Here is an 18,521-nt window from a genome sequence, read left to right on the forward strand (position 1 = left end):
AGGCAAAGAAAATGCCAGAAACACCAGAGGAACACCGTTATTTATGTCATTTCTTTCTATGTTTAAACAACCCCTGCACAAGTAGCCAATTTGTCATCACTTGTCAAGAGGCAAACTAAAAATAAAAAAAATATTTTGTTGTCATTGACAGCCTGAATTGCAGCATGCTCAAAGGTAATCAACATAGACCAGTGAAGGTGCACTTTTCTCCCTCATGTGATTTACCCTTTAACATTCCCAACTATTGTTGCAACTGCAATAAAGTTCTGGATGATATACTTTGTCTCAGGTGGGCTGTCAGAAATAGCACATTTGTCTGTGTAAGTGTGTGTGTGTGTCACTGCTGAGTGCTTTTGTGCAGGTGCTATAATGCACGGTGGAGGATGGTGATGGAAATAAAATAAAAATCTCTTTGACGAACACCTTTAATTTTGTGGCTAGATGGATGTGGTTGCCCTGGGAAAACACAACACACTTTGGGGCAATTGCTGATCAAATAATCTTGTTGCTGAAAAGGATAGATGAAAAAGGAAATAAATGGAGAGTGACAAGGAAATAGAGGGAGATAGAAGTACTAATAAATTGAGAACGCTGAATGTACGGGGCTCTGGTTGGATAAATGACTGCAGGATTAAATTAGGAACATTACTGCTCTCACTATGCACAGACATCGTGCAATGACTGATGCAAGCGGATGCAGTCCACACACATCAAGAATATAAAAATGCGTTTGTGCCAACTCCATCTGTGGTATCCCCATGTATGCCAACTACGCTCTAATATATTATGCATCCGCCCTCAACATGCCCTTGACCAGAGTGACATAAATTTCATATACATCACAGATGTAATTCATTCTAATGAGCTTAGTCTTTATCTAGTTATCCGCCAAACACACAAGGGAGTTACACCAATCACACCGAAGATAAATATCATGACACCGTGCGCTCGCCTTTTGTTGGGGCGTGATGTCAGCACAAATACGTGCAAAAATGCAAGGGTTGATTGTTGGCAATCAGAGTAATTATTTACCTGGACTGGGCAACAAACACTGAAAGCTTCTGCTTACACACCAACAATGGTGATTAAAATTTGGTGCATTACGCTCAGACTATAGAAGCATTACATTTACTCAGCAATGTGTTAAGAAACAGAAAAAACAACGAAGATATTCTACCTTTTCTACCACTGAGTACAAAGATCTTTCAAAACAAAACACAGACTTTCCGAAAATGACATTTTGAAATTTAGATTTACTACCCAAATGCTAATTCATTTATCCTATTCCTGACAAAAAAAATGTCTCGGCTTTGTTATGATATTATGTTTTTCTGTTTCATGCAAAAACACCCACTGCTTTTTTGCAATTACCATTAACATAATGACAATATGCTATGCAGTACATAAAAATTGATTTTTCAAGTTTTATTTGTGCGGGGGGGGGGGTCACTTTGCTTCCTGGGACTGGAGCGGTCTAACGAGCAAGCTACTATTTGACCTAAATGAATAATTTATGTCTTTAAAAAGTAGAATTTAGCAGCTAAAGTTCATTTGCCTTGACATAAAGACTTCAGTATGTATAGGCTATTGATAACACAGTCAATTTCTCTTGAATTTCTTTCTTCAAGCCTTATTTTGTGCCCATTTAGTTGCAGAATTCACATGTAGACATCTGGCATAGTGATATTAGTGTTATTATTACAGTCATCACTTTCATGCAGGCCTTTTCAATTTTGGATACATGTAGCACCCCTTAAAAAAAGACCACACTTCACTTGATCTGTTTATTTAATACTGGTTCTATGCTACTTAAAGTGTTATCAAAACAACACAGTAAAACATAAATTTAATTAATTAGCTCACTTCATATATTTAAGATTTTAATTAGCTTGTTCAACTCTGAAGCTTTTTGGAAATTACTGCACATTTCCAACTCCATAAAGTATATTAAATGTTTCATTACTGTGTGAAAAATATTTACAACGCCTTGCTTGTATCATTTTACCAGATCTTGCATGTTGAATTTAACTTTCCATCAGGATCTTTTTTTTTTTTTCGTAACAGAAACCTTGAAAGACATTTTATGAAGGGTACCCTGAAGCAAAGAGAGCTGTCCTTCTTTCATCTTCCGTTTGTCCCTGGAGTTATGAAAAAAAAAAAAACTAAAGGAAGTTTGAATACTTGCAATTTCTTTGAGTTTCCACATACGTGAATAAATGTCTTGAACCATCTTCAGTCTTGTGCCTGAGCGTCCGTGTTTAATACTTTTTGCCCTCGGCTTTTGCAAACTATGTAATTCTACATTCTTCAAGAATGTTCCTTCCCTTCTTACACATAATGCAGAATAATTTAACTATACACACTAAACAGCTTTCATGGCCTACAATGATATAATGGATGGATGTATATACCATACATACATAGTGTGTGTCTGTAGGTTTGTGTGGACAAACCTGTGTCCTGATCACATATCTGCTCGCAGGGCTCAGTGGACCTCTGGCTGCAGTAGTCCTGGAACCACTGGGTGGACGAGTTGGTCTGATAGTAGAGGGTTAGCTTGGCTGGGTTTAGCCAGTTAGAAACATCCAGGAAGCTGCCCATGCTCACCACAAAACTACTTCCTGAAAGCAGAAAACACAAAGGACAAAAATCCTTGTTAAAAATCCAAAGGAAGAAAGAATAGGCAGGTTATGCGGTGTGTGTTTAAAAACCTCCTATGATGTCTGTATTGCAAAATCAATAGTGGAGTGGCAGAGTCATTCCTATTTTACTGTAATATTAATTCCCCACCTGATCAGACTGAATTTAAATTAGAAAATTAAGACTTATAATACGTGCGGTGATGAGAGTTCCTTGCTAATTGTGGCAGAGGTGCTAAAATGGTTCCAGGAGTCGGTCAGTAAATACTGTGCTCATTGACGATGCTGTACTATTCTTTCTTACTACTCCCAGACCAATCGTTAAACTCCGATCACTGAACAAGATTATCCCTAATTGATGCCAATGACTTTTACTTCTAAAGGGAGCTGAGAGGATATTGTGCTTCAGTTCTCCTGTGAACACAGACATTGTTATACAGCTATATTCTGTAAATACTGCTGGGCTGTAGGAGGTTTATTTGCACTAAATCTTACATGTCTGTGTCAAAATGAGGATTTAAGATGAACAAAACGTGAATAAATTTTTTCCAACCTTTAAAACATTCAACATGTGTTGTGGTAAATGACATGGTTTAAAGTAGGTTTGTGTTCCAATCTGCTGCATGCAGCCACATAATAAAATCACTGGCGCAAAAACAAATTAAATACAATCATGTATTGAGCACTCTCTTCTTTTCAGTTCCATGACTGTAAATATTAGTCGGTTGTTTGCGGAGATAATAGTTGTTTTGAATAATGGTGATTTTCTAGTGGGAACTTTTGAATCTTCTGTATCATATCAGTTGTGGATGGGGTGAGGGTGGAAGTATGGGGGGGTTGAGCTGACACTCAAAAGAATTGAAATTGAAAACCACAAATCACGGTTGGGGGGGAGGTAGGATTTTTCTGCAAGCCATTTGTAACTATGAACAGAAAAAGCATTAGGCATCCCTTCTTTTTTGTGTCACAATAAATTTGATATATAAAAAAAAAACATGTCTGAATTTTTAGATAGAAATTGTGGTAAGATTTTTTTTTTTTTCAAGACATGAAACCTTGTAATGCTCTCCTACAGGCTTTTCTTTTTTTAAATAGAGGATTAATGCAAATGGAAAAGCTTACAAAGCCAGCATTCAAATCTGAGTCACAGTAAAAGTTACAGGGTCAATGGTCAGCAGTGCATTACACAAATCAGAGGAGACAAACCACACAAAGAGATAAGATAAGTATCCCCAGCCTTGTCTTTTCTTCTTACTTTTATTCTTCCATAACAGCTTAAGTGTTCGCAATTCCTAATAACTCACACTCCCATTCTCCTCCTACACACATGAAGCCACCAGCTGCTTCTTGTCATTCGACAGTGAAGTATTCCACTGGGACGACCACACAGAGACTTAAAAATACACTCATGTGTTTGACTTTCTGACAGCAAACTAAGCTCATAAACCAATAATGGGGCTGCTGCTTTGGTTTCAAGTAAATGCTGCGATGCCGCCACTGTTCTGCTCTATGTGAAGCCTGGAGACAAAGTTAAGCATATCCACCTTGTGTGTCACGTGTTGGATATATTGACTTGCAAAGGTTAAGACATGAGCATGGTTTGAAAACATTATGGTAAAAGACTTTCTATTTGAGCTGACAGCATACAATAGTCATGAAATAATTTTATATATAGAATATATATAGCTAAATAATAAAGTAGAAACAAGGGATTTTGCGGTTACTGTTAGAAAGAAGATATATACAGCACCATCAAAAATGGCAGAAAGGCTGAAACACATATAATTCACCAGAGGAAGTCTCTAAAAGCTGCCCTCAGGTCAAGGCTGGACAAAAGTGAGCTTAACAAGGCCATATCCTGTAGCAACGCAGTTTAGTGCACAGAGCGACGAGTAGGCATCATTTGAGAGGGTGGAGAAATCTAATGGATTCAGGTCACACCGTCAGGAGGCAATTGTTAGATTATGTGAAAAATCCCCTCCTGAGCAGTAAGAACGTCACTGATTGCTTGTAATGTTGCCATGCATGTTGTGAATTGAGGGAAGAAGACTTATGATTAGATTAATCCCCTCTCGGCTGTTTTGGAGACTGAGGTGAAAGACAAAGCGTCTGTCACAGCAACAGTGAAAATTAAGGTGAAAACCAGACAAAAACTGTCCTTTCTGCTTTCTCGCTTTTGTTTTGTTGTCTATTTACAGTACATCCAAAACCCTAAAATGTACATTATTGGGATTTTCTGTAAGACAATAATGTAAAGGACAGTAAATAATTCATGTTCATTTATTTACTGCATCCTAATTCTGGAGGAATACAATTAAGGAGATTGACACTCCTAAACTCTTAAGATTGAGTCGGTTCCTTACGAAATTCAATAAATTAATGTTTCTTTCGCTAATTTTGGTTTGTCTTATTATCTTCCATCTCTTTGATAAAAGTTGTGTTAACGGATCGGAACATGTCCGTAAAAAATGTAATGATTCACTTAATATTCACACTAAAATAAAAGTTTGTTTACATCTCCATGTTGCCATGGGAGACTTTGTGATGGTTGCTGTTTATTTTATTTTCATTCAACAGAGCACTGGAGGCAGCCTCTCGATTGCATTTCTTTTTTGGGGAAAAATGAAACAATGACAATCACAACTGTTGGGTGCATTTTTCCACATCAGTTTATTCAGAACGTATAAACTTCAAAGATTTTTAGGAGAAATGTTACTGTGAGGTAACAATAAAACTACATACTTTCTTTTAAGCTCATATTAGCTGAGGTTGTGCCGACTTTGTTTGGTGTCAGGTGTGACAAATAATCAAAAGTCACTCGAATGTGGAAACCACCATGAGTGAAATTTTGCTTATCACGGATGATGATGAAACTTGCTTCCAACCTTTGCACTCTCTGCTGTCTAGTTTGATTTAGCAAGGAGCTTGTCACAGTTTTGACACAGCAGTCCTGCCATTGTGCCTCCTCCATCTCCGCTTCTACCGTCCACCGCTCTACCTTCATATTAGCTTTTGTGCTGTGTTGTTCATTTATAATCTCCTGTCATGTCTCACCTGTCTACCAGTCAGCCCTCCTGAATTTACTGCTCACACCGCTGCCTGACCTCATCACTCGACTGCTCCTCTGCCTCCTATCATTTGTTATTTCCCCATTGGAGAGTAGCTGATGCCGGCCAGCTTGCATGTCTTGTGTGACGGATCGTATGTGCTTCCTTGAAGCCTTTTGGTCCTATTTTTCCCTCGTCCGCCTGTTCCTGTCCTGACCTACCGTATATTTATACCCAGCTTGCCAGTTCGAATTTGTTTTGTTTGTTCATGTATTGGGCTTTGTTTGTTTGCTCTGACTGCCTGTCTGCTGAGGACTGTACATACAGAGTGCCAGACCAATGGCTTAAGCCACCTTCTATCACATCTGCTCTGCCTCAGGTGTCTGTTTTTCTGGGGACAATTCCAGCACACACAAATGAAAGGAACAAAACAACCAAATGAACAGTCAAAACTTCTTTCTAGTGGTTCACTGTTCACATTCACCCCTCTATGTCTAGAGAATAGCAGAAGTGCATTATAGGGGAATTCAGAGGGCTTTCTAATGCATTTTTTTCATTTAATGGTAACTAATTATAGATTAACTGTAAGCTCTGGATTCCTATGTATCCTCTTGACATAGTTGTACCATGATGAGTATTCTCAACTTTCATAAGGACTCACAGCTATAATTGTTCATGCACCATGTTATTTGTGTATTTAGTAGTACAATATTGATGAATCTATAATAATTCAAGCTTTATCAAAATTGCATTTGGGAAAAGCATAATGCATTTTCATGCTTGTAAGAGAAAACCCCGCTGCATTGTAAGTAATAATTCTGGAGGAATACAATAAAATTCATCTCCTCTGAGAGAGGACCTTTTAAATTATAAAACTGAAATGAAACTGAGAAACAGAAAATGAATGCTGTCAAGTTTTATTTTCACTACGCGATGGAAAAAATGAGATAGATGTTTGACTACATATATGGTTCTAAAACACAGTCATTGTGTCATTTCCTTCAATTATTGTCTTTTCACAGCAGAAACAATATAATGAAACAAATAATCAAATAATCAGTCATGTTGAAGCAAAGAGCCTTATAAACGTGTGAAAACTTAATTACGCCTCATTTTTTAAACTGAAACACGATGACAATGCATGAATCACTTTAGGTGAATTGATGCTGCTGCTTCTTCACATCAAACAGTATCTCATGACACTAGGTGGACCATTATAACTTAATGTGAGTCTCTTACTGCAGTTCATTGTGGAGGATGAGACAGGTGGATATGAGTGGCCTTAATGTTTTATGAGCTCCTTCAGTTTACAACTAGTCAAAGGCATCAAATAAAACCTGCGAGCTAATCTTCTGTTATAAGAGTCTGACGATCATCTGAATGCATTTTTAACAGCATTCAGGCACTGATTTTAAAGCCACGTTTTGGTCGTAAGTCTTCGCCTTTGCTTTATCGGATGCTGAAAGTTTCCTATTTGAGAAGACCTCTCACTAAAAAGTAAATTTTTAGTCCTTCAAAAAACAAAAAAAGTTTAATTAAAGTTTTTTATCATTTTTCAGTAGTAGGTCAAAGAACAAAACTGACCATTATGGAGCTTAACACATTTTCATATTCTGATATTTAACCTAATGCCTTTTTGTCTGCAATATCTCATGCAAGTGTTCTCATTATAATCCATCCATCTCTGCAAGGACTCATCGCAAATAATTTGTTTCAGCCTGAATAATGTTGCCTATTCATCAGGATGTGGTCTTTGGTGAAGGTTCATCATTTGATAAATTGGTGTGCATAAAGCTGAAGGCAAATATTTGTGTGCGAGTTCATTGACAAAAAAAAAAGAAGAAAGACTTTGACTTTCAAATCCACGTAGCCGTGATATTAGAAGACCCAAAACAATCACAAACCCAAAGGACAGCATCCTTCGATCATGGCCAAAAGTCCACTATTATGATTCTCATTATTTTATTATGTTGGGATGTTTCTTCATATTAGGGTAATCGGTTAGTATTACTCATCATAAGTGCATAACTATGAGGTCTGACTATTGTGGAGATTTTGTGTCACTGTCTCCGTTTGCATGCCTATTTCTTAGACTTCTCTTATTTTCTTCTGCCTGATACCAAGGTTGATCTTCTTTTTGTCTACAGCTCACTCAACCTTCTTTGAACCTGTAAAGAGGAGCAAACACACAACTGAATCCTGCTCTTGGAAAATGTAACAAAAAGTGGGAGTCTGAATACACTCCAGTGTTTTATGGACAGACCCAAGCTGCACTCTTCCTGCGACTTATCTGACAAAAACAACTACAAATTCAGATTAAAAAAATAACACATAATCCAAATTTAGCCTTAGCTATTATGTCTCTCTTTGGAACAAGAATCGGTATCTCTAGGCCAGGGGTGTCAAACTCATTTTCACCAAGCTCCACATCAGCAAAATGGCTGCCCTCAAAGGGCCAGATGTAACTTATAAATGTAACTAAATGTTACTCTGTGTAATTTAAAATAAATGTAACTACTCTAATGTTAAATAACTATGACTATATTACTTATTCAAGTTACAAACCTTAGAGTTACACAGAAAAACTATGTTTGCTTGTTTCTCTGTTGTAACTTAAATCATATTAATTTGTCTGGTTATAAAACCCACAGAACACTATCAATCAAGGATCAAACTATCCAAGTGCATAAAGAAAAATAACATCACACACAAGTTTGGACATTAATTTTGTTAAAAATATTTTTGTCAAGGTTAGAGTTTCTGCATTGTGGGAAATGTAAAAGCAAACTTTTGACTTGTTTATTTTTTAGACATTCTGACTTATGCTCTCGCGGGCCACATAAAATGATGTAGTGAGCCACATTTGGCCCCTGGGCCTCTAGTTTGACATGTGCTCTAGGCAAATGACAGGAAAATCTTACTCCAGAAAAATTAGAAGAAAGGAAATTACAAAGTGCAAGAAATTCTCTCTGATCTTTTGTAGTTCTGACAAAACCGGTAATATTGTTTCTGCATGAGATTGATGATGTGGGTGAAAGAAATTAAGTACAATGAGACTGCGTATGAAGTGATTCGTAATGTGATTGGTTTGAAATCAGTTGGAAAGAAATCAAACTTCAGTTTCTAACTGTGCAATTTTATCAAATTTAAAAAAAGATGTTGTATGAAAACCTTTCTGATAATATTAAAACCATGGAGCAGGTTATTATTCCAATCTAGCAAACACAGTCACAAAATGAAGGTGGCACATTGAATGTTCCTAGCGCACATTAAGACAACCTCTGCTATTTATCAGCTCAATGACTCAAAATGTCTCTCAGCTGGTTGTAAGCAAAATAGTTATTTTAATAATAACTTTAAACGGCGAGTTTTGAAAGTGTGTGCTCTATTATTCTCCTGCTGTTCTTCCAGCATATGATTTACTTTTTGCTGGATGGCTGTGCATCCTTTGTACTTCATAGGTCATGGATAGGGGGCACTAACACTGGGAAAAAAAAACTCAAATTGAAATCTACAAATAACAGCTGAGGGGGAAGAGGTTAGGAAGCTGAAAGAGAAACACGCAAAGCTGTCCATGGTTTATGAGGCATTCCTTCTAATGACAAAAACTTTACAAATGGCAATATTTTTCACTGTCAATGATAGCATTCACGTGTTTGACAGCCATACCTAGAGCAAGTTGCTCAGAGGACAGCTGTTTCTAATTATGACCAGGGGAAAAGTGAGTTTCTTGATTTCTTGTAAGTCAAGTTTTCCTTTTACTTAAAGTCAATTGGACAGAGATCCTATTAACAGAGTTGAAGAGCTGGAAATGTGAGAGCGTGTGAGTCTTGCAGATGATGGAGTTTAAATTGAAATAAGCGACAAATCAAAACAGTGCAATATAGAAAACCAATACTGGGCTACGTGAGTAGTTTTGATCATTCTTTTTTTTTTCAATTAGTTTAGATTAAGAAGGGGGTTGCACTTACCATCTGCGACAAAATGTTCAGGCACATGGAGGGTAACCTTGACAGAAAGAGGGCAGGAATCTTGTGTAGCATAGACAATAGCTATAACACATGTGCTGATGGTGATCAACGTCAGGGTGACCTTATTTAGAGGACTGTGTGGGTGGCCTAGAAGTAAAGAAAGACATGAAGATAAAGGTGAACAAAGTTGACAGGGGCCCTTTGGTCTTAATGTAAAACAGAAACGACAGATTCTCATTTGCACACACACAAGAACAATCTACAGACACACAACACCAACCAGGAGCTGAATGTGGAAACGATTCCTTTGAAAAGCATTTAATTGTACTCCTGATTTATGCATTTATCCCAAGCTCAAGTTGTTCCTGAGAACATAAAGGATGACTTCTGTAGGAAAGCCCACAAACACTTGAGGGGTGATATATGATCTTATTGCCCGCGACAGTTACAGATTGGTTGTTTTGGTTGCCCTTTGGCTCTGTCAGGACTCCCATTTCAATGCCAGCACATAGGGAATGAAATTAGCTGCTTAACCTCTACCTAATGATATTCATTATGGTAAAAGAAGCCAGCATGTCAAATGGAGCCTTACTGGGATATGACAGAGATGTAAACGGTGATGCTGTTAAACTAACTGGATTTTAACTATTAGAGGTGTGGCAATCATTGAAACCTACTAAAAGAAATCCCTGCTGTCAAGAAAGAAGAGAGTTGATCAGTGAGCGCCGTGAATTATACTGTTTTTTTTGTCCTAATCTAGGCAGTTATGTCACTCGATAGGTGAGGCTCAAACACAGCAGGAAGTTTTAAATTTCCCCTTCTAGCTCACCTTTCCCACTGAAGTGTTTCATGTTCTAATCTTTCACAGTTGCAGAGATGCTAAAATGGAATGAACTAGAATAACACAGCATCAGAGAAACTTTACCGAGTGTAATCAACTCTCTTTAGGCAGTGGCAGGAAGTAAGTCTGGGAGTAGAAGATGCTGCTTGAGGTCAAAAACAGGGAGGCAACCTTAGGAAAATGCATTTGTGCTGAATCAAACGCCATAACATTGTGAAGAGACAAGAACAATAGCCTTCTGCAGCAATAGTATCAGAGCAGCTAATCCCTTTGGGGTGTGGGTGGTGACATCTGGCTGCTGAAGGACTCCCTCAATTACTATAAAAGCCAACAGTACACAAACGCATGCAGACTCACAATGTCAAACACCCAAACATTTGATGTTCAAAAACCATAAAGTGTGTGGTGTATTTTTTATTGTTATTAGTCCATGCACTCATATACTCACAAACACAATAACAACACACATGGAGACCCAAAGCTGTTTAAGTCAATCCACTGGACGTCACCTTTTGTGGAAAAGGTGAGAGGACTGAGATTGGATACCAATGAGACCATGGTATCCTACGATGTCACTTCCCTATTTACATGTGTCCCAACAATGGAGGCGGTGGAAGCAGTAAGACAACGGCTTTCACAGGACAACACCCTCAGCGACAGGACAAACCTCAACCCTGACCAGATCTGCCAACTTTTGGACCTCTGCCTAAACACCACCTATTTCCAGTACAGAGGGAACTTCTATAGGCAGAAACACGGATGTGCCATGAGCTCGCCAGTGTCTCCTATCGTGGCCAATTTGTACATGGAAGAGGTGGAACACAAGGCCCTTACCTCATTCAACGGAACAACACCTAGCCACTGGTTCTGGTATGTGGACGACACATGGGTTAAGATGTATATTTTGTAGTTTGTTCATAGCACCACACATGTGTGTGTATATATATATATATATATATATATATATATATATATATATATATATATATACACACACACACACACACACACACACACACACACACACACACTGTATATCACACGCTACAATCTGTATATCTTGTAATTGTACTTTATACTAATTGCACTTCTGGTTAGATGCCAAACTGCATTTCATTACATTGTACTTGTACATGTGTAATGACAATAAAATTGAATCTAATCTAATCTAATCTAATCTAATCAACTCGGTGGACAGCAAAATCAAGTTCACCAGAGAGGATGTAAAGGACGACAGTTTGACAGTTTGGATTGCGAGGTCGGCATAAAAGATGACAGAAGTTTGTATGTTGGGGTATATAGGAAGCCAACACACACAGACCAGTACCTGCTTTTTGATTCTTAACACTCACTGGAGCACAAGCTGGGCGTCAAGACCAGGTGAAAGAACACCAACACCTGAAAGGGGCACTGAAAACCTGTGGATATCGTGACTGGACCTTTGTGAAAGCTCACACAAGATCCAGAAAAGAGAACAACCCAGTGAGGACAGAAGAGAGCAAGCGTGATGGTATAGTGATCCCATTTGTGTCTGGAGTGTCTGAAAAGCTGAGGAGGATCTTAAACAAATACAAGGTTCCTGTGTATTTGAAGCCGGGCAACACCCTCTGAAAAAGACTGGTCCACCCAAAAGAAGAAGAAGAAGAGCTCTGGTGTATGCAGTTAAATGCAACGAGGAATGCTCAGATGTCTACATATGGGAAACCAAACAACCACTACATAGGCGCATGGCTCAACGCAGAACCCTAACCCTAACCCTAACCATCTCTGAACAGGGGGGGAGGTGATCTGCGACATCACCTTTCTCCCATTTACAATCATGTCCTTTCCAAACTCCCAAAAAGATTGTCTCAGCCGACTGACCCAGGTGATGTGTCTCATGCTAATGACACTCATTAGCATACAAAGGTGTAACTCACATTTCAAAGACCCCCTTTGACCCCCCCCAGCAACAATCATTGAGGAGTCAGACGGGTTGTTGTAATGTGAATAGCACTGACCACACCCCACAGGGTTACTAGGACATGAACAGCCACCTTCAGAACTGAAGACGTCTCTTCAAGAACTTTCTTAATGTCCAGTGGATTGACTTAAACAGCTTTGGATAACCATGACCTGCATAACTGAGAACCTACACAGACAGACATGGAGACACAGACAACCAACCACAAGTTCACTGGACGACCTTACAGAACGGTTTCTATTTGCCCCATTTCTTGAGGAAGAACGCCTTTAAACAAAATAAGAGTTTTATGTTTTTCCTAAATAGTTCAGTTAGAAAAAGGGAAAACCGCTAAATAACTATCATCTTTGATAAAACTACTGCACAGATACAGCACTAAGAAAGTAGTGGAAAGCTATGTTTTCAGTGCTTCTTGTTGAAAAGGAAATAGTTCGGGTCTGTCTTGGTTTAAAAAAAGTTTTAAACCCAAAAAGGTCGTTGAAGCTGATTTCCCTCTGCTGTTAATCACCACTGTAAGTCAGTTTTGACCCTTAAGATCAGACAAAGGTTTAGATTCTTGACTGTGCTCATAAAGCTGGGCTCAGAATCCTTCCCCACATGCCGCAAAGGTTTTATAAAAAATTTCATATAAACCAAGAAATACCCTTGAGCACTAAACATTTTATGTGGTTCCTAAAAAAGGAAATCCAAAATTCAATCTATTCATTTATTTTACAATGTGCACCTATATCATGATATCTAGGGATCTTAAAAATGTTGATTAAAAATAGAGGCTGGATTTCTTTGACTGAAAAAAAAATAGTTTTGGACCTTAAACTACTAAATAGATGAATATATTTGACAAAAAAATAAGTGTTGCTGAGAAAAGAGGCCTTTCAACCTTGGTTACCAAGTTAATGTATTTGTTTCTGGGACCTCATTTTTAAAGTCATCCTAAAAGATTTCAATTCTTATGTCTATTTGGATTTCAGAAAATGAAAAAATCAGTGGCTTCTAATAAAAATGTATTCTTAACAATTTGACTGTCCAGCTTGTTATAAAGACAAATTGCACTTTTGTCAAATAGAATTGATAACAATACAAAGAGAATTATTAGTTGAAGCTGTGTGGAATCCGAGCTATAAGGTTTATGTCTGGCCACTCTGAGGTCTGCCTGATTTTGTCTTGTCCAAGAATTTAAAAAAGTCGTCTGTGAAGGAGCAGCTAAACCTTCCGTGCAGTATTCCCTTTCCCTCCAGAATATTCCTGATTTTTCCATCAACACTGATGCAACAAAATGCAACACAACGTTGTTGCAACATAGTGTGACTTGTGGTGATGGTTGGGCTAAACAAAGAGCATTGGTGGTCACGCTCAGCACAGACTGGGTACAGATGGATAGCAGCGGGAAAAGTTAGCTCTGAAGTAAATGAACAGTGCAGGTTACAGGTTTCCCATAAGAAAAACACAGCCGGGTTTCAACATTCAACATATTTAACTTTAATTTTGGGTCAAAAGACAGGGCATAGTTAGAAAAATTAATAAACAGCTGCATTTATTAAACTGTAGGTAAATGTTTTTATCCTGTGCCTGATGTTGACCTTGAAATGATTGATATATACAATATGAAGAACTTAAAGCATAAAGAACTTAATGCATAAAAGTGCTTCAGGTTGCTGTTTTGAAGACATGACAGCCTATGTAGAGCCAATGCAGCAGAATAAAATAAGAGGGAATCTACTGCTGCAGCACATGTAAATGAAATACACTGAAATACGCTTGAACACTGAGCATTTTAAAGGACCAATCTCTGAACATTTTTACCTCCACCAGTGAAGTCCATTTAGTTGATTTTACTGTTTGACAAGACGTTATGGGGTAAAAAAAAAAGAAATCTTTGCAGAATGGGAGCAATTGACTCATAAGTTTGTTGCATTCCCCAACTCCAAAGAGCAGCGGTAGTCCAACAGGCTAGATACCGAATCACGAGGAAGAGCGGCATCATCAAAATAAAGTTATTTTCTGACTGTTTCATGGCAGTAACACATAAATACGCCCACGCCTCCACAGGAAGGTGCAACATTGCTGGGTTTCAAGTGAATTCAGATGAAGTGCTTGTGAAAAACACACTCTCAATAACACAGAGAGAGCAGAAGAGAGAAATGAGGCACAGTGGCAAAACATAAGCTTTTGGCAGTCATACATGCTAAGGCAAAATATCTCCAGAGAAAATTGTTCTAGTATTACTACAACTACGATTACTCCTGTTCTGACTTTACTCTGCCCTGCCATCTCCTTTACGACACCGATTCAGGCTTCACAGTTACACGAGCACTGCAGGAAATAATGAAGACATCTCCTGAGAGGTGAAAAATCAGTCCAGATGAGAAAAGCCAAGGAAATCATTTCATTTCATTCACATGCATTGTGTCGGATATTTGTGTTTTTCCAAAGCAGTCACTGAATAATTATAAATTAAGCAGCGATAAAGTTTTTGCACATGTTGTGAACACTAATAACACTAATAATTATAATAACGATGTGAATTCACATAAATTTTAACATTATATGTTACAGGAAGTCAATATCGTGCTTCACATTAGTGTAATTTGACAAATATGAGTTAGTGTCACTGGGCTCCAAAACAGAACAGAACTTTAAACCCCATGTACACAACTCTTTGCTTCGTCTAACTACGCTGCCAATTCCAGGAAAGTCTAGTCTCATTTAATTCTATACAGTATAAGTTTTTCTTATAATATTCTCCCTCATATTTAACCAGCATACACTTGTATTCAACATATTTATTTTATACCTTTTTATCCAGCTTTTGCCTTGTTGCTTCTCAGCAGTATGCAGTGGATAAAAGGGTCTCCCCTGTGCAAGCTAATGTGTTTTAAATGCACCACACTAATAGCATTATAAAAAGAAGTACACCTGCGTTCCCTCTCACCCTTGCTGCGCCTTCGTCCTCTTTGTTGCTCTGTGTAAAACTTCATTTGGCTGTCATCTTCAGGCTCTGACCCTGATTCCCCTGGAGGACAAAACACACCTCCAGTTGCTGGCATTGAGAAGATAAGAAGTAAAAAGTGGAGAGAAATCCAAAAAGAATCAGTCAATCAAGAGTGATAGTACTGTTGAATCCAATTATGCTAAAAAAAGAAGCCAACCATGACAGCAATTCTTTCAGTAATCAATACCCAGATACCATTAGAAAACCAGCACAGGACAGAAAATGTTTCATTAAATGTTGGGGAAACTGTCTGAACAGGGCAACAGTAAAGTTATTTACGTTGATCATGAAATTTTACACAATGTTATAGATTTAACAATATTCTCTAGATTATAAAACTTTAAAACATTTTACATTTGAAAACCATGTTTGTGAACCAGCAAGCTATGACTATTATGTACCAATTTGATTATATTTCCTAGCATTTCCAAAGTGTTCTGAAGTTATTTCTAATTTAATATTTAAAATTTTATATTTCTAATAATTTAGTTTTTTTGTTGTTATTTTATTACTTTATTAATAATTATTAATACAATAATTATTATTAATAATACATTTTATTGTACTCATATAGTACAAATAATAATGATAATTTCATAATTTGATTATGAACAACTGAACTTATTTTACATTAGGACTCAAATTTATGGTGCTGAATTACAATTATGTAAAAATCATTTATGCTGAACTCAGCAGAGCCTAACTTAACGTTCTGGGGAAATAAAGATGCTATTTTCAAAATCTGATCAGGGTGCAAAATTTTCCTCTACTCCGCTCCCTTTCCTCTCCTCCTTGGCGGATCTGTTGGTTACTTGTCCATCATTACCAAGTCTCTGGAGCTCAATTTACTCCACAAATTGGGTCACATCCCCAGACTGAGTGCACATGTGCCTGCGTGAGCATGTCTGTGTCTCAGTCAGGGTGAGAGCATGAGGGAGGCCCTGAGAGGTAAGAGGCTTTGTTTTCTATGGTTTGGAACTGCAGCATCCTGTCTAAATGTACTGGAGCTGCCATTAAATTCCAATCATCAATGTTAGCTCATCAAACAAAAATAGATGACTTTGACGAGCATTTAACTAAATTGGAAAGGCTTTGTCAAATATATTTACTGTTAAATCACAAAACACTTTTTTTTGCATGTATTCCTCTAGTTTTGTAGCCCAATTCACACCCTAAACAAATGTTTTCTGTTCATCTAATGTCCTAATGGCTGTACATACATTTTGTTTGTTTAATCCCCAGGATCATGGTGATTACACTTCCTAATCTTCATGAGTGAAAGGAGGATAATGGACAGAACAAAAATCAATATTTTTCCAGTGGCTGCAAAGAAGCACATTAGAATAAATGCATTACCTGATGACAGTAAATTAAAACATGGAAAACGACATTTAGAACGAAGCTAGAGTTTTTTTTAAAAAAGCGAACCATCCATTCATATGGTGCATGTGAAAACAGCGGACTCACACATTTAATCTTTGGTGAAGCTGAGCTCATACTGTAAGAGTTATAAAATCCTAAATGAGTATGAAATCTGGTTTCAACACACACACAACGACAGTATCCAGGGATTATCTCCCTCCAATCTCAAACATGTACAGGCTAGAATACGCAAAATCAAAGGGAAATCGCACGCTACAGGATTTAATGAAGATTCTCACAGCAGACAGAGCCATGAAAGCACCGTCTCATGAGATCTTTCGAAAAACAGATGTGTACCAATGCAAAAGGACTGAAAAGCTGTTGGAATGATCATCGTACTTTTTAGTGTGAAATAAAATAGAGAAGTGATCAGGGATAACTGTCAATCCTTCAGTAAGAACTGGAGGACAATATTTAGGTGTCAGTTTGACATCTGTCAAAACCAAAAAATGTGTATGAGCAAGTTCTCCCCCCCACAGTAATCGACACATGGACTGACTACATTTGTCTTCATTGGGCTCATTTATAATCCATCTACATATGAGAATAAATGTGTTCATTTTTTTTTCCTTTATATACTGTTAAAATCCCCGAAGGGAAATTAAGAATGCACACTCTAGTATGTTAGTCAGTCACATGCATTCATATTAGTGTGTACAGGCCCCTGTAATACACACAACCACACACAGGGGTCTGTAAGCATGCAAGGGTTGGTAGAGTGGCGAGCAGCCCCTTTGTGTAGCGCCCAAATGAGCAGCTTGTGAGGGGGACAGCACCTTGCTCAAGGGCACCTCGACAGTGCTCCAAAGGTGAGCTGACACCTCCCACTGACAGTTCACAGGTGTTTTTGGGCTGGAGCGGGAATCAAACCGCCGATCTTTGAACATTGGACGAACCGCTCTACCACTGTGCCACTGCCCCCATTTTAGTCTGTCTGTTGAAAATGAAAGTTTTTACTTAAAAATATTAGTGAACAGATGTAACATGACGTTCAGGACACTCAGGATCTCTACTTATTAGAGTTGCTTTTAACCATTTAAAGTCAAGCGTACCATATTTGATACACTTGGCCTCTTGGGATTTTGAGACGAAGTCACAAATTTGATTATTTTTTTCCTGAAAAACTCGTATATACAAGCAGATGCATGCATCTGCATTATGCATATAAGAAAATTCTGGATTTAGCAAAATTACACCAATTAAGATCATATATTCAAATTCAATTAAAAAAACAATGTTGTATAAATATGACAAAAGGTTGCGATAAGTCCTTATTTTTTGAAAATTGGATTATTTAAAAGTTCAGGCTTTGAAGGGTTAAATACACTCCAGTAGGCTTAACCTGATCACCACAAGTCAAACCTGGTGGTAAGAATAATAACTTCCTAAAAATAGAACAAGAGTATTCATCTATTTTATAATTATACTTGGTTTTTAAAAAACAGATGTAGAGAATTACTAAGATAAATACTATTATGTTTCTAAGCTGGTACACAAATGTACTGCTAAGAAAAATGTTGTTTTTTTCTGTAACTTGGGAAACTCTTTAGAGGAAGCCAACGTGTAGTTTCATTGCCAACAATACTGTAACAGATTTCTCTCTCTAGCTCACAGGATGCTGTCATAATTCCTGGACAACTGGTGAG

General features: G+C 37.7%; 1 protein-coding gene across 3 annotated transcripts in view; it reads right to left on the reverse strand.

Annotated features, from left to right (window-relative positions):
• The window catches only part of LOC137608178 (astrotactin-2-like), a 230,328-nt gene that overhangs the window by 114,146 nt on the left and 97,661 nt on the right, over positions 1-18,521 (reverse strand). Inside the window, exons 5-7 of one of the 3 annotated variants that reach the window (XM_068334321.1) lie at positions 15,394-15,474; positions 9,658-9,804; positions 2,454-2,621 (exon numbers count right to left, since the gene is read on the reverse strand). In XM_068334321.1, the coding sequence (XP_068190422.1) occupies positions 2,454-2,621; positions 9,658-9,804; positions 15,394-15,474 (396 nt within the window). Of the gene's footprint in view, positions 1-2,453; positions 2,622-9,657; positions 9,805-15,393; positions 15,502-18,521 lie in introns of all 3 variants that reach the window. The other 2 variants (XM_068334320.1, XM_068334322.1) reach the window with 2 other exon arrangements.

Source organism: Antennarius striatus, chromosome 15 (assembly GCF_040054535.1).
Source record: "Antennarius striatus isolate MH-2024 chromosome 15, ASM4005453v1, whole genome shotgun sequence".
Lineage (NCBI taxonomy): Eukaryota > Metazoa > Chordata > Actinopteri > Lophiiformes > Antennariidae > Antennarius > Antennarius striatus.